Genomic DNA, 22091 nt, shown 5'->3' with positions numbered 1-22091 from the left:
ATGTAGAGTATCATGTCATTTGCAAACAGTGACAGCTTTACTTCTTTTCAGATTTGGATTCCTTTTATTTCCTTTTCTTCTCTGATTGCTGTGGCTAAAACTTCCAAAACTATGTTGAATAAGAGTGGTGAGAGTGGGCAACCTTGTCTTGTTCCTGATCTTAGCGTAACTCATTTAATCAATCTCCTATTGATAGACACTTAGGCTGTTTCCATTTTATTATTACTATTTCATAGTACCTATAACATTAGGAATGTTTATGCAAATTTCCATCAGATATGTTCTAGGAGAAAAACTGCTGAATCAAAAAGAACATACAAATTTCATAAATACTTGATAAAATATGATAAATATTATCATATTTCACTACCACCAGTAGAAAATAAGATGTCTTTTTTTCCTCTCATTCTGGTCAATCCTGGAAATTTTAATCTTTTTAATTTATTTGACAACTTAATAAGCTAAAGTAATATCTCTATTAATTTGCATTTCTTTTTTAACTGTGGTTGATCAGCACTTTCTATTATTATTGGCCATTATATCATGTTATTTCCTGTTTATCACTTTTGCCAACTTCTACACTGAATGATCATCTTTTTCTTTTTTGATTTTATAAAAGTAGTTCATATAATAAAGCTACTGACCCACTGTCAGGTATACATGTTGAAAAAATTTCTTTTTCCTGAATTTCCATTTATCTTTTAACTTTGTATACCACTTTGTGGGTTAAAGTGGGATTACTCTGTGTCATACTTTAAAATTTCTGTTACATTTTCTGGCTTTGGGGTCATGTTTAGAAAAAACTTCTTTACCCCATTATTCTATTAACATGCCCCTGCATTTTCTTCTGTTACTTTTTGGTTGTATATTTTATATACAATATTTCCATGTTTCAGTATTCATTTTGGTATAATGTATGAGATAAATATCCAATTTTATTTTATATTCATGAATGTCATTTCAGTTAACTCAATACCACTTATTTAATAATCTACTCTTCGGCTACTGACTTGGAATCCCATCTTTATCACATTCAAAATTGATATTTGTAATTGTATTTCTTTCTTTCTGCTAGTTCTATGATAACTTCACACTGTTTTAAGGATTGAAATCTGATATTTTCATAAATATTTTCACTTACTACTAAAAACTGTCAGAATCATTTAAAGTAACTTTTTATCTTTTCAAATTAATACACATTTATATAAGAATTAAAACAATTGAGAGGCTTAAAAAATATATATTTTGGAATACAATAGGTGGTTTGTAAACAAGTATATAAATTTACCAAATGATAATTGTGGTATCAGAAATCAGAGAGGAAAAAGAGCATATTTTTCAACGAACTATTCTGAGATCAACTGGCGCTGCAATTGGAAAAAAAGAAAGTTTGATTCTTACTTCATTCCATACACAAAAATAAATCCCAAGTGCATCAGAAATTTATAACTTCTAATAAACCATAGACATACTAGAGAAATATAGCTAAATGTTATTTTCAGGAGAAGGAAGGCAATTATAATCATGACACAAAATCCAAAAACTATAAAGAAAATTAACATAATCAATTCTTAAAAATATAAACATACATTTTTAATGGCTCCATTATATTTTATTAAATACATGGGCCATAATTTACTACCATCCACATATTGTTAGATACCTGTATAGTTTCCAATATACTGTTATTGTAAATAATACTTTAAAGAACATATCTGTTACACTAGGATTGTCTTTGAATGATCTTTATGTACTGAAATTGTGGTATCCCATTTTTGTTGGAAATAAGTGGGTCATTGGCTTAGGCCTGGGAAACATTGTTTCACTTTTAAAAATAGCCTATTTTAAAGAACTAGAGATTTGTGTGATCTTTTTACCACCTGGTGCTTTCTTTGTCCTTCATAGTGTGAAGGTTTTGTTGGCAATGTCTAGGAGCTTTAGAGTTACAGAGGTTAAGATAAGAATTACCATCCTTTAGTCTAGTTGTCTCTAATAGGCAATGAGGACCTTTTGTAGATGTCAGCTTACCCACCATAAACTCAACCTGACATGATTAAGGATTTACCCCCCAACCTCACCAAAATTTCTGGTTTCTCTTGATTGTCCATAATAATTCTACTCCGTGTGTGTTGTTAACCCTTTCCTAAACCTATTTTTTAAATCTGTTTATCTCTTGGAATAATAAGCTCCAAGTTATGGGTGGGCAACATGGGGACACAACAGAAATATTCTGAGACTCCTTTTTGCTGTTTTTGGTGGTAGAGAGCGCTGCTGCTGCCTTGGTCTCTTACCCTTTCAATACTAACTTTTATAGAAACTGAATTGGTTATGAAGAACCAGGGTATTGAGTAAAAACTCAGGTACTACCAGAAAAGAAATGGACCAGTGAGAAAGGAGAAAAAAATTTCTAAAAATATGAAATCTATGTTTCTGTTTTGTTTTTTCTTTATGATGAAGAAAGAAAACTTGCTTTCATAAATGAAAACTTCTGTTATAATTAACATTAGAAAGGAATTTAATGGAACATTCCCCCTTGTTTGTTTCAGCTACTTAGGGTCACTGTCGGCAGCAGGCTAGTTGTCTTGAAAAGCTGGCCTGCCACTCATTGAAGACTTTCTAGGTGTGCCCCTCACTTTGAAAGGTGGAGTGATTTATCAGTAGACATTGTGGCAAAAACAATTCTAACAACTGCACTGTCTAGCTTTTTAGCAGCTCCTCAGAACTCAGTCTTCCAATAGCCCATTTCATAAGGCATTTTAAAATATGGTTTCTGATAAAATCACTGGTCCAATTCACCCAGTACAATTATATTTTTACTAAGCAGAGTCTTCATGTGTTCTAATAAAATGCTGCAGAACAATGACATCTTGTCTTAAGTCATATAGTATGAAACATCCCACCTGCTTATAAACTGCCTCTGGGGAAAAGGGGAGGGAAGTCCTTTATTATGAACTTCAATCCTCTTATGAGTAGGATTAATGTGAAAGTGATTTCTAGGTTCCAGCTTAGACAGTAAAATCAGACAAAGCAAAGTGGCCATACTCACTCATTGGGGGTGCCCTTTTGGCCACAAAAGTGGCCTTGGCTGTCTGTAGGATAGGCCACTCTTCTGGGGTCGCCATTGACCCAGGCTGCAGGAACAAGAGAAGACAAAAAAAATCAGCAACAGCTGGCTGAAGGCAGTGTGATTTGAGAAATTAGAATGCACCATTGCAACACACTAACTTCTCCCCTCAATCACAAAAGATTATTGATTTTCTTAAAAGAGTAATTTCTTAATGAAAAGTAAAATAAAATATGGATGAATCGGTCAGAAAGCATATTTCTTATTCTCTCAGGATTCATCTGGGTTGTAGCCAAAACATGAGGTAATGCACTTAGAAAATGACATTTATTAAAATGTGAGTTAGAGGGCACACTACAAATGCTTGGGTGGCAAGAAGTCACTTTTGCTAGGGCTCAAAACTAAATGACTTCATAGCAGAGCTAATAAATTTGCAGTACCCATTATGATGTAATTCTTTTGGGTTATACATAAGTGAAGACCATTACAAAAAATTCAAAAGAGTGAAACTATAATACCCAATTCAAATTGGCTAGTTCTTTATGATTTCTTATGACACTGTAAAGGTGAACAGTAGCAACTTCAGAAGTAACACATAATAAAAATTCACTGTACACTTTGTCTGATAATCTCAAAGCTGCCTATAAATATCAAGTGTTTTCAAACTTCATGAAATTAAAGATTTGGCTCTGTTTTCTCTGAAGATGCTGGGTGGGCTCTACCTCATACAAACTCATAGCCCTTATATACTTACCAGCTAGACTAGAGAACCACACAAAGCAACGTACATTAGCTAAATTGGGCAATACTCCCTAATTCTAACTAAATGTTTCTAATTTCTCTAATTTGATTAATACGTTTCCTAAAAATCTGGGAAATTTATTGGTCACCTAATGCTTGCCTTTGTATATGGAAAACATATCTCTTTGTCCTTTGCTTCTTTTAACATTTCCAGCTATCTCCTTACCCACATGTAATGGATTTGACAGTTCATGTTACAATCCAATCACTCTTATGTACATAGCCTGTGTGACTTGGGAAGATAAAAATAAATCAATTCTGAATGAGAATTTTAATATAGAAAAGACACTTTTCTCAATAATTTTTCTCATCCATCCAAGCCTTTCCTTTTAGTATCCGAGTACCCAGAAAAGTCTCCTTTGTCTAATTCTTTCTTCAATGTCATAGAGGCATTGACAGTTTCATCTTCTAATACCTTCTTACAAAATCTGACTCATTCGGACAGTTCTCTGCTGCCATATGCTCCCATCTTTATTTCCCAGGATAAAGAAAGTGGACTATAAATAAGGCATTTAAATGACATCTAAGTGTTCAATGTATAATGTCTCCAGGCACTATTTTATTAAATTCTTCTTTTATATCTTAGTTTGTCAGATACCTAAGAGTTCTAATTTTACCTGACTCTATACTCTGTAATATGTTTCTTTTAACTTTATCCCAAAATGGTATATTCCTTTTCTATACAATTATTAATTCAAAATGGGCACCTGAAGAAACATTTGGATTGCTAGGTTTGCTACTTAATATTTTTATGACCCTGAACAAGTCACTTAAATGCTTTAGTCTTGGCTTTCCAATTTGTTACTAAAAAAATGGGTATAATAATACCCAGCACCAAAGAATGTTGAGGATATGAAAGAAGATAAAGAAAGTGGAATGCCTAACGTGGTGCTTGGCGTGCAATATGGACTCAGTAATGATAGGTCCTGTCTTATTTGGGTTTCACAGAAACCAAACACTGAGACAAGGACTTTGATACACGTAGTTAATTTGGGAAGTGATTAAGTGGGGGCGAAGAGAGTGAGACAGGGAAGGGAGCAAAGCCAATAAAGTGCATGTTAACGAGTGGGATACTGTTATGGGTGAGGTGACTCCACGCTGCTGGGGACCTTCTGAGGAACCATGGAGAACATCTGCCCATGTTGCCATGTCAGCGGGCATGATAAAACTATCTGCCATAGCTGCAAGCAAACTTGGAAGGACTGAGGGGATATGGGGTGGGGCATCAGCAACACCTGCTGTAGTTTTTTTTCTTTTTTCATCAATAGTCATTCAGCTAAATATCTTACTAAATGACAGCTCTGTGTCCTGTACTAGAAGTCAATACCAGTATAGTTTATGTCAGAGTTCTCAACAAACACATGAAAAGGAGAGAATAAAGTTTGTAGAAGGCTTGGAGAAGAGGTGGGACCTGGAAAAGACTAGAAAATGACTAAGATTTGAGAAGGAATCTGGAAGGTGACAAGGAGTAGGGAAAGAATTATAGATTGAGGAAACAGTATAATAATAAGAGCTTCAATTTACTAATTGCTTACATGTATCAAGTACTATGCTAAATATATTATATCCATTTCTCATTTGAGTCTCACAATAACCCTATGAAGTAGATATGTTCACCTCTGATATTATTTGCAGCTCAGAGTTTTATTTACTTCTCAAGATCACCCAGGTTTTTAGTGGCATAAACAGGGTTTGAACTTAGGAGTGTTGCTCTCTAGGGCTCATGCTTTAAACATTAGACTATAGTCACTATACTGCTGCCCACTAAAGGGTAGATTAGGAATGAGCTTGTTAACACTGGAAACAACAAGGATATCAGCTAAATGAGGATGAGCAGTATGTTAGACACATATGGTAGGAAAGGAGATAACACAGGTAATTTTGGAGCCTCTGACACCTGTAAAGAAGAGCTTTGTACTTGGCAGAAGGAGAGAGTCTGGTTGACAGGGATCTGATGCCCAAGACAAAGGAGAGGAAGATGAACATGGAAGTGTCAAGGGAAGAGTTCTCCTTCCTGATTTTGTAGTTTTGAATTATGGCAGGTGGCTGTTTACTAAGCTGCTGCTACACCTCTCCACGTATCCTCTGACACGGAAGTTTTGCTGCATATGCTCTGTGTTTGAGCTGGAACATCAAGTCTGAGCTGAAAGCTTCAAGGGCCAGTTCAACCAAGTCACCTCAGTCAAGGGTATCTAGTTTGCTTTATCTTCTCCATTAAGTCCACATCTCTCCACACCTCCAGTGGAGGAATATGGCAGGGAAAAAAGGAGGAGGAAAAGGAAATATGCAGTAGCAGTCATTCTGTCCATTAGTAAAGTAAGGGGCTTCTCACATTTTACTCCCTTTCTTGGAATTTCTCTATTCATGGAACTTCTAGAACTGTGCTGTCCAATATGGTAGCCACTAACCACATATGTCTACTGTGCACTTAAATGTGGCTTATCTGAAGTGAGACATAATGTAACTGCAAAATACACATCAGGTTTTAAAGAGAGTATGAACAACAACAAAAAAAGAATGTAAATATCTCATTAATACTGTTCATATTGAGTATATCTGAAATGATAATATTTGGTTATGGTTAATTTCATCTTTTTATTTTAACTCCCTTAAATGTAGCTACTAGGAAATTTAACATTACACATTTGACTCACTTATGTTTCTTCTGGCTCGATCTGTTCTAGAATATTTCCCCACAAATGTCAGGACTTCTCATATAAGGTGATGAATTGTGCTGTAGCATCATGGGTTTGTATGTCAGTCCTCCTCAACTCCATCATACCCAACACATCCTTTTTATAACGAATATTTGACAATGCTGCTTTTAAGTAAATCTTGAAGTACTATTTATACATAACTCATCTACCCCCACACACAATTTCTTTTAAAAAAAAAACAATAGCTGTGATGTAAATGAGAACTAAGAAAATAAGTTCTAATTAAACAGTATGCATATCAATATTGTAAATGCTCGCATGTGACCAAGTTAGAAGACAGAGTAAAATAGGTACTTGCAGCTATAGATAGAATCACTGAATGTAACAGTTATAATTGCAGGAGGATTCAGGTGTACTGTGTAGGAGACTCAAATACTGTAAGTGGTGTTGTCAATGATACAATTTTCATAAATGAAAAAATTTTAGTAAATTCCAACCAAAAAAGTACAATCTTTCCTCAAGTTCTCTTGGTAGTTATTAAAACCATGCAAAAATAAAAATTTGTAATTTTAAAACAGAAGTTCTAGATTCAAATATTTAAAAGCAAATTGTCACCTACATGAGTGGTACATGGGAAAGTTAGGCAAGAAGCGGGGCAATTCTTGGTTTTGCAGAACTGTCCCAGATATTGCCAGGCATCTATCTTCCCTGGCTTCCACCTACCCACTAAAAGACAGTAGTACCTCCAAAACATGTGACAATCAAAAAGTCAACTCAAAATTTCCAGAAGACGCCCCCCCCATGCAGTGGTACTGCTCCAGTTGAGAGCCACTGATGTAGATGTTTATTCACACGCTTAAAAATTTCCAAAATATATAGATTTCACATGGTCTTTTCCTGATTTTTTGGGGGATATGCTATCATGGAGCTCTTTCTTATAATTTAATCCCATATACTTTTTATATTCACTAGTTTTATTTTTTGGATTCTACATATAAGTGATATCATACAGTATTTATCTTTCTCTGTCGGAGTTATTTCACTAAGCTTATTGCCTTCCAAGTACAGCCATGCTGTTGCAAATGGCAAAATTTCATTCTTTTTTATGGCTGAGTAGTATTCCATTGTATGTATATATGCATCTTCTTTATCCATTCATCTGTTGATGGACATTTGTTTCCATATCTTGGCAATCGTAAATAATGCTGCTATGAACACTGCAGTGTATGTATCTTTTTGAATTAGTGTTTTTGTTTCTTTTGGCTATATACCCCAGAGTGGAAATGCTGAGTCATATGGTAGTTCTATTTTCTTTTTTTGGCGGTACGCGGGCCTCTCACTGCTGTGGCCTCTCCCGTTGCAGAGCACAGGCTCCGGATGCGCAGGCTCAGTGGCCATGGTGCACGGGCCCAGCCGCTCCGCGGCATGTGGAATCTTCCCGGACTGGGGCACAAACCCGCGTCCCCTGCATCGGCAGGCAGACTCTCAACCAATGTGCCACCAGGGAAGCCCTCTATTTTTTTTTTTAAGTACTGCATTTTCTTTTTAATATTAATTTATTTATTTAGGTTGCACCAGGTCTTAGTTGTGGCAGGCAGGCTCCTTAGTTGAGGCTCCAGGGATCCTTAGTTGTGGCTCACCAGCTCCTTAGTTGCATCAATGGACTCCTTAGTTGTGGCCTGTGGGCTCCTTAGTTGTGGCACACAAACTCTTAGTTGTGGCATGCATGTGGGATCTAGTTTCCTGACCAGAGATCAAACCCGGGACCCCTGCATTGGGAGCACAAAATCTTATCCACTGCGTCACGCTTTTTTTTTTTTTTTTTTGAGAAACCTCCATACTGTATTCCACAGTGGTTACACCAATTTACATTCCTACCAACAGTGTACAAGAGTTCCCTTTGCTCCACATCTTTGCCAACATTTGTGATTTGTGTTATTTCTGATGACAGTTATTCTTACAGGTATGAGGTGATATCTAGTTATGGTTTTAATTTGCATTTCTCTGATGATTAGCAACATTGAGCATCTTTTCACGTGCCTGTTGGTCATTTGTATTCTTTGGGAAAATGTCTATGTTAAAATTTGTATGGAAACACAAAATACCCTAAATAGCCAAAACAATCTTGAGAAAGAATCACACTCCCTGACTTCAGACTATACTACAAAGCTATAGTAACAATATGGTATCAGCACAGAAACAGACTTATAGATCAATGGAACAGAACAGAGACCCCAGAAATAAGCCCATGAATTTATGGTCAACTTACAACAAAGGAGGCAAGAACATACAATGGAGAAAAGACAGTCTCTTTTTTTTTTTGCTGTACGCAGGCCTCTCACTGTCGTGGCCTCTCCTGTTGCAGAGCACAGGCTCCAGATGCGCAGGCTCAGTGGCCATGGCTCACGGGCCCAGCTGCTCCATGGCATGTGGGATCTTCCCGGACCGGGGCACGAACCCATGTCCCCTGCATCAGCAGGCGGACTCTCAACCACTGCGCCACCAGGGAAGCCCCAAGACAGTCTCTTTAATAAGTGGTGTTGGGAAGACTGGACAGCTACATGTAAAAGAATGAAATTCGAACATTTTCTAATACCATATACAAAAATAAAATCAAAATGAATTAAAGACCTGAATGTATTGGGTTGGCCAAAAGGTTTGTTTACTTTTTCCGTAAGATGGCTCTAGTAGCACTTACTTGTCTTTCATTGGAAACCATTTTGTTAGATTGCATGTGACAGCTGTCATATCAGCATGCACTTAAAAAAAAGACTTATCAAAATTGGTGAATTTTTGTGTAGCCATTTTAATATTGAAGATAGAAGAAAAAAGCAACATTTTCGGCATATTATGCTTCATTATTTCAAGAAAGTTAGAAACACAACCAAAATGCAAAAAAAAAAGATTTGTGCTGTGTATGGAGAAGGTGCTGTGACTGATGGAACATGTCGAAAGTGGTTTGCAAACTTTCATGCTGGAGATTTCTCGCTGGACGATGCTCCGTGGTCGGGTAGACCAGTTGAAGTTGATAGCGATTAAATCGAGACATTAACTGAGAACAATCAACGTTGTACGTGAGATAGCCGACATACTCAAAACATCCAAATCAAGCGTTGAAAATCATTTGCACCAGCTTGGTTATGTTCATCGCTTTGATGTTTGGGTTCCACATAAGTTAAGTGAAAAAAATCTTCTTGACCGTATTTCCGCATGAGATTCTCTATTGAAACATAATGAAATCATTCTGTTTTTAAAACAACTTGTGATGGGCAATGAAGAGTGGATACTGTATAACAATGTGGAATGGAAGAGATCATGGGGCAAGCGAAATAAACCACCAACCACACCAAAGGCCGGTCTTCATCCAAAGAAGGTGATCTTGTGTATATGGTAGGATTGGAAGGGAGTCCTCTATGATGAGCTCCTTCTGGAAAACCAAACGATTAATTCCAACAAGTACTGCTCCCAATTAGACCAACTGAAAGTGGCACTCGATGAAAAGCGTCTGGAATTAGTCAACAGAAAAATGCATAATCTTCCATCAGGATAAGGCAAGACTGCATGTTTCTTTGATGACCAGGCAAAAACTGGTACAGCTTGGCTGGGAAGTTCTGATTCATCTGCCGTATTCATCAGACATTGTACCTTCGGCTTTCCATTTATTTTGGTCTTTACAAAATTCTCTTAATTGACAAAACTTCATTTCCCTGGAAGACTGTAAAAGGCACCTGGAACAGTTCTTTGCTCAAAAAGATAAAATATTTTGGAAGATGGAATTATGAAGGTGCCTGAAAAATGGCAGAAGGTAGTGAAACAAAAGGGCGAACATGTTATTCGATAAAGTTCTTGGTGAAAATGAAAAATGTGTCTTTTATTTTTACTTAAAAACTGAAGGCACCTTTTGGCCAACCCAATAAGACTGGGAATCATAAAACTCCTAGAAGAAAACATAGGCTGAACAGCCTTTGACATAAATTGTAGTAATATTTTTTTAGATCCATCTCCTAAGGCAAAAGAAAATAAAAGTAAAAATAAACAAATGGGACCTAATCAGCTTAAAAACTTTTGCACAGCAAAGGTAACCATCAACAAAATGGAAAGACAACCAACTAAATGGGAGAAAATATTTGCAAATGATATGACCAATAAGGGGTTAATAACCAGAATACATAAACAGCTCAAACCAAACGACCTGATTAAAAAATGGACAAAAGACCTGAATAATGCCATTTACTTTTATTCAGCTGATCAGCATGTTTGGCAGCTTTCAAGTATGTCCATAAATTATTTGACAATTTTCCTTCAAATAGTGGTGCTTAATTCCCTATCCTTTGAGTGTGGACTAGACTTAGTGACTTGCTTCTAATGAATAGAATGTGACAGAATAATATTTGGTGACTTCCAAGAATAGGTCATAAAAGGCAGTGCAGCTTCCTCTTTGCTCTCCCTCTCTCTATTTTAGATCAGTAGCTCTAGGGGAAGCCATCTGACATGTCATGAGGACACTCAGACAGTCCTATAGAAAAAGCCCACGATTGTCAGCAGTCAGCAAGAACTGAAGCCTCGTGGTGACATCCGTGCAAGGGAGCCATCTAGAAGGCTGATACCTCACCATAGTCAAGCCTTCAGCGGAGTGTGGCCTTGGCTTACATCTTGACTGCTACTTCATAAAGAACTCAGAGCCAGAGCCACAACCAAGCTATTCCCAATTCCGGACCACAGAAACTGTGAGATAAGAAATGTTTGCTTACTTTATATTGCCAAGTTTGAGAGTAATTTGTTATGCAGCAATAGATAACTAACTACTATCTAGCTTTTAAAAATCTTTTGTATACTTGAAGCAGTTAAATCATCTTTCTCTCCTTCAACCTAAATATTCACAATGCTTAAATTTTATTTGCTATTCGATTTCTATTTCTATTTTTATTTTCTCTTGTCATGTTTTAAACTCACAGCTACAATTCCTAGGATTTAAGTATTTTTTGTTGCTTCACTATATGATTTAATACACGGAGCCTGCAACTTGATTTAAAATATGACTTAGGGCCTACCTAACCAATTACACGTTATCTGATACCTATTTACCTTACTTCTTTAAAAAAAAGTTACTATGAAAACTTTATCTTAAAGTGTGGGTCTAGAATATAGTCAAACTCCCATTCAATCATTCATACTGAATTGTCAGTCATCATATTCTTATTAAGTTGAATCATTCATTCATTCATTGGGCCTTACTATTGGCCAGTGCAGAGGGAAGATGGTTTCTGAAGAACGATAATGGATTCGCTTAAGCTTAACCAAGTCATGGCCTTAATTTTAGCTGCTGTTCAAGTTGTAGTCTCTCTGCTGGAACAAATCAAAGCAGCCTCTGCCAGCTTGCATGCAGCAATTGATCTAACAAAAGCTTTCTCCTTTCCCAGTAAGTATAAAACACCAGGAGCATTTGCTTTCACCTGGCAGGGATAGTGCTGCATCCTCGCCATCTCGCCTTGAAGTTACTTGACCTCCTAGCTCTTTGTCACAATTTAGTCTGCAAGATTTTTTTTTTTTTTTTTTTTTTTTTTTTGCGGTACGCGGGCCTCTCACCGCTGTGGCCTCTCCCGTTGCGGAGCACAGGCTCCGGACGCGCAGGTCCAGCGGCCATGGCTCACGGGCCCAGCCCCACCACGGCATGTGGAATCCTCCCGGACTGGGGCACGAACCCGTGCCCCCTGCATCGGCAGGCGGACTCTCAACCACTGCGCCACCAGGGAAGCCCTAGTCTGCAAGATTTTAATATAATATCTTACCTCACAGGATACAACACAGATTCCTTACACTGATGGCATCATGCTGATAAGATCTGGAGAATATTGGATAGCATGTAACCTGGATGTCTTACAAAGACATACGTGTGCTAATGGATAGGAGATAAACCTCATGAAAATACAGAAGTCTTCCAGTAAGATCTGAGGGCCTGGTAGTGATATCTCCTCCAAAGTAAAATATAAGTTGCCATACCTTGCATTGTCTGTTATTAAAAAAGAGGCACAGCATTTAATGGCTGCCCCAAGAAATAAAGTGCTTTTCAGATAATCCAGGTTACTGTACTAGCAGGTCTGCCACTAGGTCTATATGGCAAATGCCTATTAGAGGCTGTTATGGCTTTGGAGAAAATCCATATCCTTTCAGCAAATAAATGTTCTTCTTTTGAGAAGTACCTCCTGAACGTTGAATGATCACCTAATGACATGAGAAGTCCATCAGTGAACTGAATGTTATCTGAGCCATCAAGCCTAAAGTTGGCTGTGCCCAATAGCACTCCCTTATTGAGTAGAAGTGGGGTATTCATACAACGCTTGAGGAGGTCATGAAGGCACAAGAAAGTTTCATAAGAAGATTGCTCACAATAATAGGGTGTTGACTCCTGAGGCGCGGCTTTAACACATACCTATGGCTCATGGAAATGTCCCTGTGATTATTTGACTAGGAAGCAAAAAAATCAAATCAGATTTACAGGTGGAGCATCTGTTGGCACAGATCAGGAGGCATTCTTCTGGTTATCTACTTTGACTGAAAGAAGAGATGAACTGAATCTGAAACGTGTATCTATTCATAGACAGAGGCCAATGATTTGGCCACGTTATCACAAGCTGGAAAAGAAAAAATATTAGACAACCAATGGCAAGGAAGTTTAAGAAATATTAGAAGTACTGACTTCCAAATGGACCCAGAATATGAAAATATTTATGTCTCATGTGGCTGCTTAGTAAAGACCCCTCTGTAGAGACAGCTTTCAATAACCAGATGGAAAAGTAATTGCTCAATGATTTTGTGAAAAAGTAATCATGACAATAGGGATGAAAATTATGCATGGGTTTTGGATAACATGGACTTTTATTCACAAAGGCTGACCAGGATCCCAACAATGCTTATGTGACAAATCTGTCAGCAGTGGATAACCAACACTGAACTCAATCACCCAGAATAGCCATCCTTATGGAACAAAACACCCTATGCAAGATCCAGTTAAAGCACCACCTAGGAAGCAAGCCTTTCAGGTTGGGTTGCTGTTTTCTAGAATACAGCAAGATCCTAGCAGGAAATAGATGTTATAGTCACACAAGATAATTGCAGAGAGTTTAATAAAGAAATATTTACAAAGGTATGGGCAGAGTTAAGGAGAAGAATAGTTGGTTCAGAACCCAGAGGCTAGCTACAACAGGGAGTCATTTTTACCTCTAGGCCTGAAGGGGCAAAGGATGAAGGAGTTCCCTAAATCCAGAGAGAGAAGCCAAATGGAAAGAGCTGACTGACTAGACTTGGGGCCTTAGGTAGAGAGGTGCAGTTAACCTGCAGTGACCTACCAGCAAGAGAATCAGAGGAATAAACTCCATAAAACCATTCTCTTACACTCCAATCTACTGTTGATACCTCCCACAGACCAAACTGGAAGCCAGGGGACAAGAGAGCCTGTGGATGTCATCATAAAAGCCAACTTCTCTAGGGACAGAGCAGGGTGAAGAGTGGGGTAGAGAAGAGATCCAAGGGGTTAAATGAATAGTACCCAGCTCAGGGACTTCCCTGGTGGTCCAGTGGTTCAGACTTCACCTTGCAATGCAGAGGGTGTGGGTTTGATCCCTGGTCAGGGAGCTAAGATCCCACATGCCTCACGGCCAAAAAAAACCCAAAACATAAAGCAGAAGCAATATGGTAACAAATTCAATACAGATTTTTAAAAAATGGTCCACGTCAAAAAAATCTTTAAAAAAAAAAGAAAGAAAAATACCCAGCCCATGTTCTGAACAAGTGACCAGCCTACTCACAGGGGAAACTTTAGATATATTCAGCAAGACATTCAGGAATTCATTAAAGACAAACAAAAAACTACCAGAGGCACAATGTTTTCAGACTCTTTTGTCAGAATTTACTGCCACATAGGACAGCAAAAGAAAAGAGCAAAATGACACACATTCTAAATTTCAGAGTCTGTAAAATGCAAGGGGTAAGAATAGGAAGTAAAAGATGCGACAAAGAGTATGTTTAAAGCATATTTGTAAATAATACATAGAATTGAAAGAAAATGGAAAAACTACCCAATAACTAAGAAATCAAATTAGGCTTTCCACAACACCTTTGTTTTTTTCTGTATTAGCAGGTCTGACTTTATGCTTGCTACATTAATATGCTTCTTTTTCTAGTTAATCTAAATAGATGTTAGTCTACTACTATTTACAATCTGTTCAAGGTTTTGATTCACATTGAAGTGGCTGGAAATAATGAAGACAAAAATTTATTTATTCTTTCCTTCATTCACTCTCCAGATGTTTTTTGAGTGCCTGCTATGTGTCAGCACCATGCTAAACTCTGGGTATATAAAGGTCCTTGTTCTCCTAGAGCCTATAGTCTACTGGGGGAAGTAGATCTTAATGAATTAATTGCACAGATGTGAAATTTCAATTCTGACAAGCACTACAAAAAAGCAATATGTGGTACAGATAGAGGGATTCATAGAGGCAGATGATCAAATGAGGAAAGCCAGGTATGATGTCCCTGAGAGGTATGCAGGAGCTGAGATCTGAAAAATGAAGAGAGGCACAAAGAGGCTTCCAGCCGACGGACACCTGGACAAGGCCCTGTGAGGGGGAGGGGCACGATGGGTACTGGGACGGAAAGGAAGCCAGTGGGTGCACACGTGGGCTGGAGCATGGTCCCAGATCTGGATGGAGAAGCAGTATCTTAGGTTATTTTATACAATGAACTACAGGGAGATTGTTTTAGCGTAACAAGATTGTCAGTGCCAGTTGCGCAATCCATAGCAGAGGCTCTGTTCAAGTGGGTCCTTCTCTTCCTATCAAATTTTCCTTGAAAAACTCAAGGTCACCACACATTCAGTATCACTCATCTTGGTGTTTACTTGCTTAATGTGGTTCTATAATTGGCAACCATTGCTTTATGTCAAGGAAGAGCTTTCATTGTTCCTAAAACCTGATGCAATTTATTATATCTGAAAATGCTACATGTAATCTTCATTATTAACATCTACTACTAAATACACTTTTTAGAAAGATCTATGAAATCCTTTGAGGTCTTCCTGGCCAAAAAAGCCCAAAGAATGAGATACTGTCTGACATAATTTTATTTACTCTATAGCACAAGCATTAACTGAAAGAAAAAACCAAATCTACTAATAGGTGTGGATTATCATAAAGAATATGGTCCTCTCTTTAGTGTGTACATAATAGAGGCTAATTTTGCAAACGGTTACTGAATGTAAACAATGACACTGCAGCAAAGTGAACATGTACTCAGTCTCACAGAGCAAGACTGCAGCTACCAAATTATTCATGATTTTTGCTTGCAAAACAATACGTGCTTTTCACTCACGCCTCTGGTGCCGTTCTCTCTGTTTTAAGTCCAACTCTACGTGGAATTAGACGATGGAGGGAAAGGAGGGAGAGAAAGCATTAGGAGAGAGTATCATGGGGTTCTGATCTGCTCCCTCTCTCAGTATCCTTCATTACTTAAAGAATCCTCATTCATCTTCTTTATTAAATAAAAGGCAGTATAGCATGGTGATTAAGAGCAGAGGCTCTAGAATAAAACTGCCTGGATTATACTGGTGAATAAAACCAAATGACAAAGTTACACAGTAATCAATACAAATCAGGATCAATCATCTTTTTCCCTTAATTTTCTTGCTATTTTAGAAATAACTATAAAAGACTAAGTGTAGCTGATGCATGTGTGTGTGTGTGTGTGTGTGTGTGTGTGTGAGAGAGAGAGAGAGAGAGACAGAGAGACAGAGACAGAGAGACAGGGAGAAGAGAAAGGTAAGAAGAGAAACTATTTGTGAAACACTCCTATTTGGGTAATTCATAGCAGATTAGCAAAGATTGATAAGCGATGGGTGAAAACTTTATTCAGGCAAATCTTTTCACTCATATTAAGGAACTCATATCCTGTTACTGAAATAGCAGGAGCAAGTATTATTACCTAGTATTGTCTCTTATTTCCAAACATTTGCAAAGTATGTTCCTGTTGTGCTCTAGGGTTGAGTCAGAAGTTGCAGCCATTACAAAGCCCTCTGTCAAGGAGAAAATGTGATTAGACCAACTGCTTGCACTGACACTTAAAAATTAACTGCAAATCTGTTTGCGGCAGCTAAGGCATTCCCTAAACACTTGCTGGTTAGGAATGTCGGCTTTCAAATCATTATTTTGTATCCCTTAAAGATACATTTTAACTGTTTTAATATGTGAGGAACAGGCCTGCCAAATTGTGCTTATGGCTTTTTAACACAAGCAATTTACAAATGCAATGAAGCAGATAATAGGACACATGATACAGAATTTGAAAATCTGTGTTGATGACACTGCTGCTGTAGAAACATTTTTGGAGCAGCCCTGTGTCCGGTTGCCTGGATAAGAAAAACGTTGTTTCTTATTTCACAGGGGGCCTCTTCCACCCAATGGTGAGTTTAGGGTCGTGTCCTTGAGCACAAATCAATCTCTCTCATGCTAACAATATTCTACTTGAAATCCTCTAGAATTCGTGCATTCAGCAAAATACAACAAACAGTAAAAATCTCACTCAGCATTAAAAAAAAATCTGTTCCAGTAACAGTCAAAACTAAGTGTTTTCCTTTTAAAATGAAGGCTTCCATAGTAACATATAAGTATGTAGTTTTATTTGTAAACATTTATATATTTGTCAAGAATGCAAAAGGACATTTAATACTGGTTCTGGTTATTTATAAATACAATAAATTTTTCATTAAGAAAAGTTTACGAGAAAAAATTTTAAAATAATGGAACTGGAGTCGTTTAAATTTCTTACCTTTTTATTGAAAAAAATTTTTTTTTGCTAAAACAATGTCTCCAAGCTGTGGCCTGATAGGCAGGCTCATTTTAGTTCTGACGTAGACTAAAGGAACAGTGTGACTTCCTGTCACATTCACTCTCCATCACCAGTGTCCACTTACAATGAATATTAGGATCATACCTTTAAGCTCAATACCAAGGGATGCCTGGTGAGGCATAACATAATTTTAAAAACTATATTTGTTTATTAGTAAGAGAGACTGTCCACTGCTTCTCTGTACAGACAGTATCAAAAAGTCATCTTGGAATTATCTTTGTTCTTCAAAAAGTCACTTGAGGGACCTCTCAGTTATGAAAATATGGTTCTCTCCCTTTCTAATATCCCTTGGGATGGGAAGACTAATTAGCTTTAAGAGAAGGAAGGGACGAGAACTAAATTTTTCTCCTTGAGATTTTAATTTAGGACAGAACAGACTGACCCTGAACTAGGTCTATAGGCCAAAAGGAATACAAATACCTTGAAGGCAGAGACTGGACTGTTGTCCTAGGCTTAAAAGAAGGGTCTAAGAGTAGGGGCTGCATTCTGATACTAGCCATGCTTTGAGGAGAAATGGCTGAGCATGGTGTAAAGACTTAAAAAGCTATAGTCTTGGATCCTTGTGTAGGAAACCACTACAAGAGTGGAAGGATCCAGACAAGCAAGTCACTAAGAAATGATACCAAATGGCACCAACCAAAACATCAGAGCTCCAGTAGACTACAAGGTCTTGCTCTCCAATGAGAAACTGGAAATAAGACTGCCCCCTCCCTTGACATTTCGGGGCAGTCCAGGTCAGGGTAAAGAATGATATGCTGGATGAGTATCATTCTTGCTATGAACGCAATGAATGGAAAAGTAGATGTGTGACTGTATTGCTACCCCCAGACAATGAACATGTACTTTAATACCAGAAATGATGTGGTCAAGCTGGACTACATCTGATTATTAATTCAGCTATTTTGTTTATTCTCCACCTCACTCCATGAAGGATTTAAGACTGAATTATGTAAACCTCCTCCTTTCTGTACTTGATACTTTCAGTTCCGCTGTTTCCAGTCGACCCATGATGGCCCTCCTTTAATCCTTTGCACTGATCTATAAATTACTTGCACATCAAGGCCCTTTACTGGTATGTTTTGCCTTGGTTCATTCTCTATTAGAGAAGCAATCCCTAACCTCACTAAATTCTAGAAACAGGGATGCAGACCCCACCTCTTGATGAAAGGAATGGCAAAGAGTTTGCAGCCATGTGTTAAAACTACTATAGTTCAGCCTGTGGCTGCAAACTTTTTACATTCCCTCCACAATCAAATATGCTTTCACTCTCCCAGGATCCCCAGAAGCCTCATCCAATTAAGGCATCAGGCTCAAGCTAAAGGTCTGAATCTCATCACCTAAGTCAGGTCCAGGGGTTGATGAAGCTCTTCAGGGCTGGTTCCTCTTGTAAGGATGGTGTCTTTAGCTAGATCATTGAATTCATTAGGTATATTTCCTAATTACCATTGGCAACAGTGTTGCCAAACCTTCACCACCGCATAACGAAATGCCCTTCCCTCCTGCTTCCAATTACATTTCCTCCCTTTCCTTCAAACTCTGGCCAACAATCCCTTCAAAATCCACCTGGCTTCTGAACACCACCTGGTCTCCAAAACCAATGCCCATATTTTAGGTTTTGTTAAGCTAGCATCCCACTTCCGGATATCAAGTTTTGTCCTGCTTATCTATTATTGCACCCCCAAACCCACTGTCTTAATACAACCATTTTATTTTGCTCATGACTTTGGGTGTTAGGAATTTGGGGAAGGCTTAGCTGAGCCCCTTGGGGCTCTCTCACGCAGCCAGATGTTGAATGGGGCTTCAATCATCTGAAAACCCTCAGGGCTGACAGTAAACACTATCTATCCCTAGGGGCTCAGCCCAGCCTATCGACTAGGACCCCTATACGGGGCTTCTCCATGTTGCTTGGGTTTCTCACAGGATAGTGACAGAGTTCTAGGCTTGTCTGCATAAATTTACTTTCTTGTTAACTTCCTATCTTCTCAACTAACAGGAATAATTATTCCGGAGGAAGATTAATAAACAAAACCAAAAACAAACTTCAGACCCTAACTGTAAGTGCTTCCTGTGTAAATACAACAATGAAATAACTAACTCTCTCAATTGGAAATCCATTTGAAAAAAAAAAAGAAAGAAAAAATTATTGAATGTTAAAATTGCGCTATTGTATACATAATGTTAGCACAAGGACAGCAAGAACAATTTGCATAATAAATATTCCTATTCTTTGTTTCTAGTTAGCACAATTGAATAGCACCCATCAGTGAAGTAGCACAAAAGAGGGCTATTACCATAAATGTTTGACCTTTCAAGGAGATTTGATACCGTCTACCCAGACTCCACTTCACCCACTTGAACGGAGGTTCTGCCTTTCATCAGTTGAATGTCAAGTGCCTTTGTTGCATCTAAGTGTTACCCTAGCTGGCCATATTCTACATAAAGGGCAAAGAACAGTTTTTTTCTTGGAAGAATTTGTAAGAAACATGGCTCTTTCATGGGAGCACTTCTTATGAAAAGAACATGGATGAAAGTAACCCTAAGAAGGTCCTGATCTAACAAAATGGCAAAAGATGCAAAACTACTTACAACACATCAGTAAAACTGACTTAGCTTCATCTTTCCTCAGGTGAAGGTACACATTCTTTCATTTAAAAAAATTCTTAACACTCCTACTAACCTCTGCCAAGCGTTTTCCTTCATTCTTCTTTTAGTCCAGCATTGTAAGAGTTAAGTTTATCTTAGAAACAGGCAAGTATGGCTATTTGTAGTTCAGGGGTGAGAAATATACATATATTAAATTTTGTGAGTTGCTCATTTTAATCAGTGGCATAAGGATTAATTTAGAGGAAACACTAAATTAATCCAATATTACACACAGTTTTTCATTGAGGAATCTTTATCTTCCAATTTCCTTATGTGAATTAAGGCATTTACAAACTGAATCTGGAGATCGTGAACAAAAAGGCAAATTTCTCATCTTGCTCCAGAGGGAATGACAGTACACACTCCCGTTCCTTCTACCGTGCTGACAAGGGAGAGAGTTGCAGTGGCTTTCCCATCTCTAGATAAGGACAGAAGGCATTTCTCTATGGAATACAAGAGACTGGCTCTGAGATACAGAGGAGAGACTTACTCAATTATGCCATAATGCCTCCTAAGGGAAAGATTTTGGTCACAATAAGAGATCCTTATGAAGTCCCTGTGTGCATTCAAACTTTAATAACCAAAATTATGGGTTGCTATAGGAACAAAATAGTAAATTACAATTTAAAAGCAATTTATTAAAATTCAGAACAGCTAGATTATACAATGGTAGCAAATGAAGTACTGCCTATTACTCTTATGTAGCATTATTGGCGTAGCTGGATATTATTTCATTTACTCCTCATAACAGCCCTGCAAAGTAGGTAGTGTTTGCATATTTTTACAGGTGACAAAACTACTGAGATTTAGAAAGTAGCTCAAGTCCACCAAGTAATTTGGGGTAATATGGGGAAACCCTAGATCTGCTTGACTCCAAATCTTTTTTTCTCTCATGCAACATATTTCCACTCGATGACAAAAAGTACAAGCAAAACAATTACAGAGACAGACATGTGTCCCAAAGTTGGAGAAGCTAAAATTCTATTAGTTGTATAAGAAAATTCACTGTATTATAATATTCAATTTATATATTTATGTATTGTGCTACTAATGCATTAATGTTTAGAAGTTCAAATACACTGAAGAAATAAAAAAGGAATCTTCTGAAGACCTAAGAGCACATTATTTGGTTTTGTGGTTTATACTCCTTTATTCTTCTCTCCTTCCCTATCTTCCTGCCTTACTTTTTTGAATTCTCCATTTATGTGTAGTTTTCACCTGGTATTACTCAGATGATATTTTGGAAATTACTTTCAATTGCTGTTCTCAAAGTATTTCTCTTTACTGGAAGATAAAACTGAAGACCAGAGAAAATTATTTTCCATTGTTCTCTAGGTAGGCACTGCCTTCTTTCTGCTGATACAATCTATCCACATTAACTCTAGGCATTAATTATTGTTACTAGAAGCTATTATCTGACTTTTACACTCCCCCCCACCAATAATAATAAAGTTTCCTAAGTCAGCATCTAAGGGATAGGACTTAAGTCTCTGGGGATAATGTAATACATTCATATGCAATGGTGAAATCTTTTTACAGAAAATATTCACACCAGTTCCTTTGGTAGTTTTTTCTTAAATTGAAGTAGAGCTGATTTACAAATCTCTATTTTATTTATTTCCTCTCTGTTCTTTAATATTTCCTTCCTTCTGCTGACTTTGGGTTTTGTTTGTTCTTCTTTTTCTAATTCCTTTAGGTGTCAGTTTAGGCTGTTTACTTGAGATTTTTCTTATTTCTTAAGGAACACCTGTAACTGTTTATTATAGTTATAGTTGCTTTAGAATTTTCTGTCTTTTAGTCTTTAGGTGGTTGATCATCAGCCCTTATTATATATTTGCATTTCCTAGTGAGATTTTCCCTTTTAGATTCTTACTTCTTTTCCACTTAGATAAGACCCTTTAACATTTCCTCTATTCAAAATGATAATCTTGCTGGGTAGGGTATTGTAGGTTGCAGGGTTTTCCCTTCAGCACTTTGAATATATCATGCCACTCTCTTCTGGCCTGAAAACTTTCTGCAGAGAAATC

At 37.5% G+C, this 22091-nt stretch overlaps 1 protein-coding gene across 2 annotated transcripts in view; it reads right to left on the bottom strand.

Annotated features, from left to right (window-relative positions):
• The window catches only part of SLC44A5 (solute carrier family 44 member 5), a 99014-nt gene that overhangs the window by 73683 nt on the left and 3240 nt on the right, over nucleotides 1-22091 (bottom strand). For both annotated transcript variants that reach the window (XM_022581073.2, XM_022581071.2), the window contains exon 2: nucleotides 3047-3131. In XM_022581073.2, the coding sequence (XP_022436781.2) occupies nucleotides 3047-3131 (85 nt within the window). The remainder of the gene's footprint in view (nucleotides 1-3046; nucleotides 3132-22091) is intronic.

Source organism: Delphinapterus leucas, chromosome 1, assembly GCF_059928025.1.
Source record: "Delphinapterus leucas isolate spDelLeu-1000000601 "Yukka" chromosome 1, BTC_Dleu_Yukka2, whole genome shotgun sequence".
NCBI classification, from domain to species: domain Eukaryota; kingdom Metazoa; phylum Chordata; class Mammalia; order Artiodactyla; family Monodontidae; genus Delphinapterus; species Delphinapterus leucas.
This window is presented reverse-complemented; position numbering and strand designations above follow the sequence as displayed.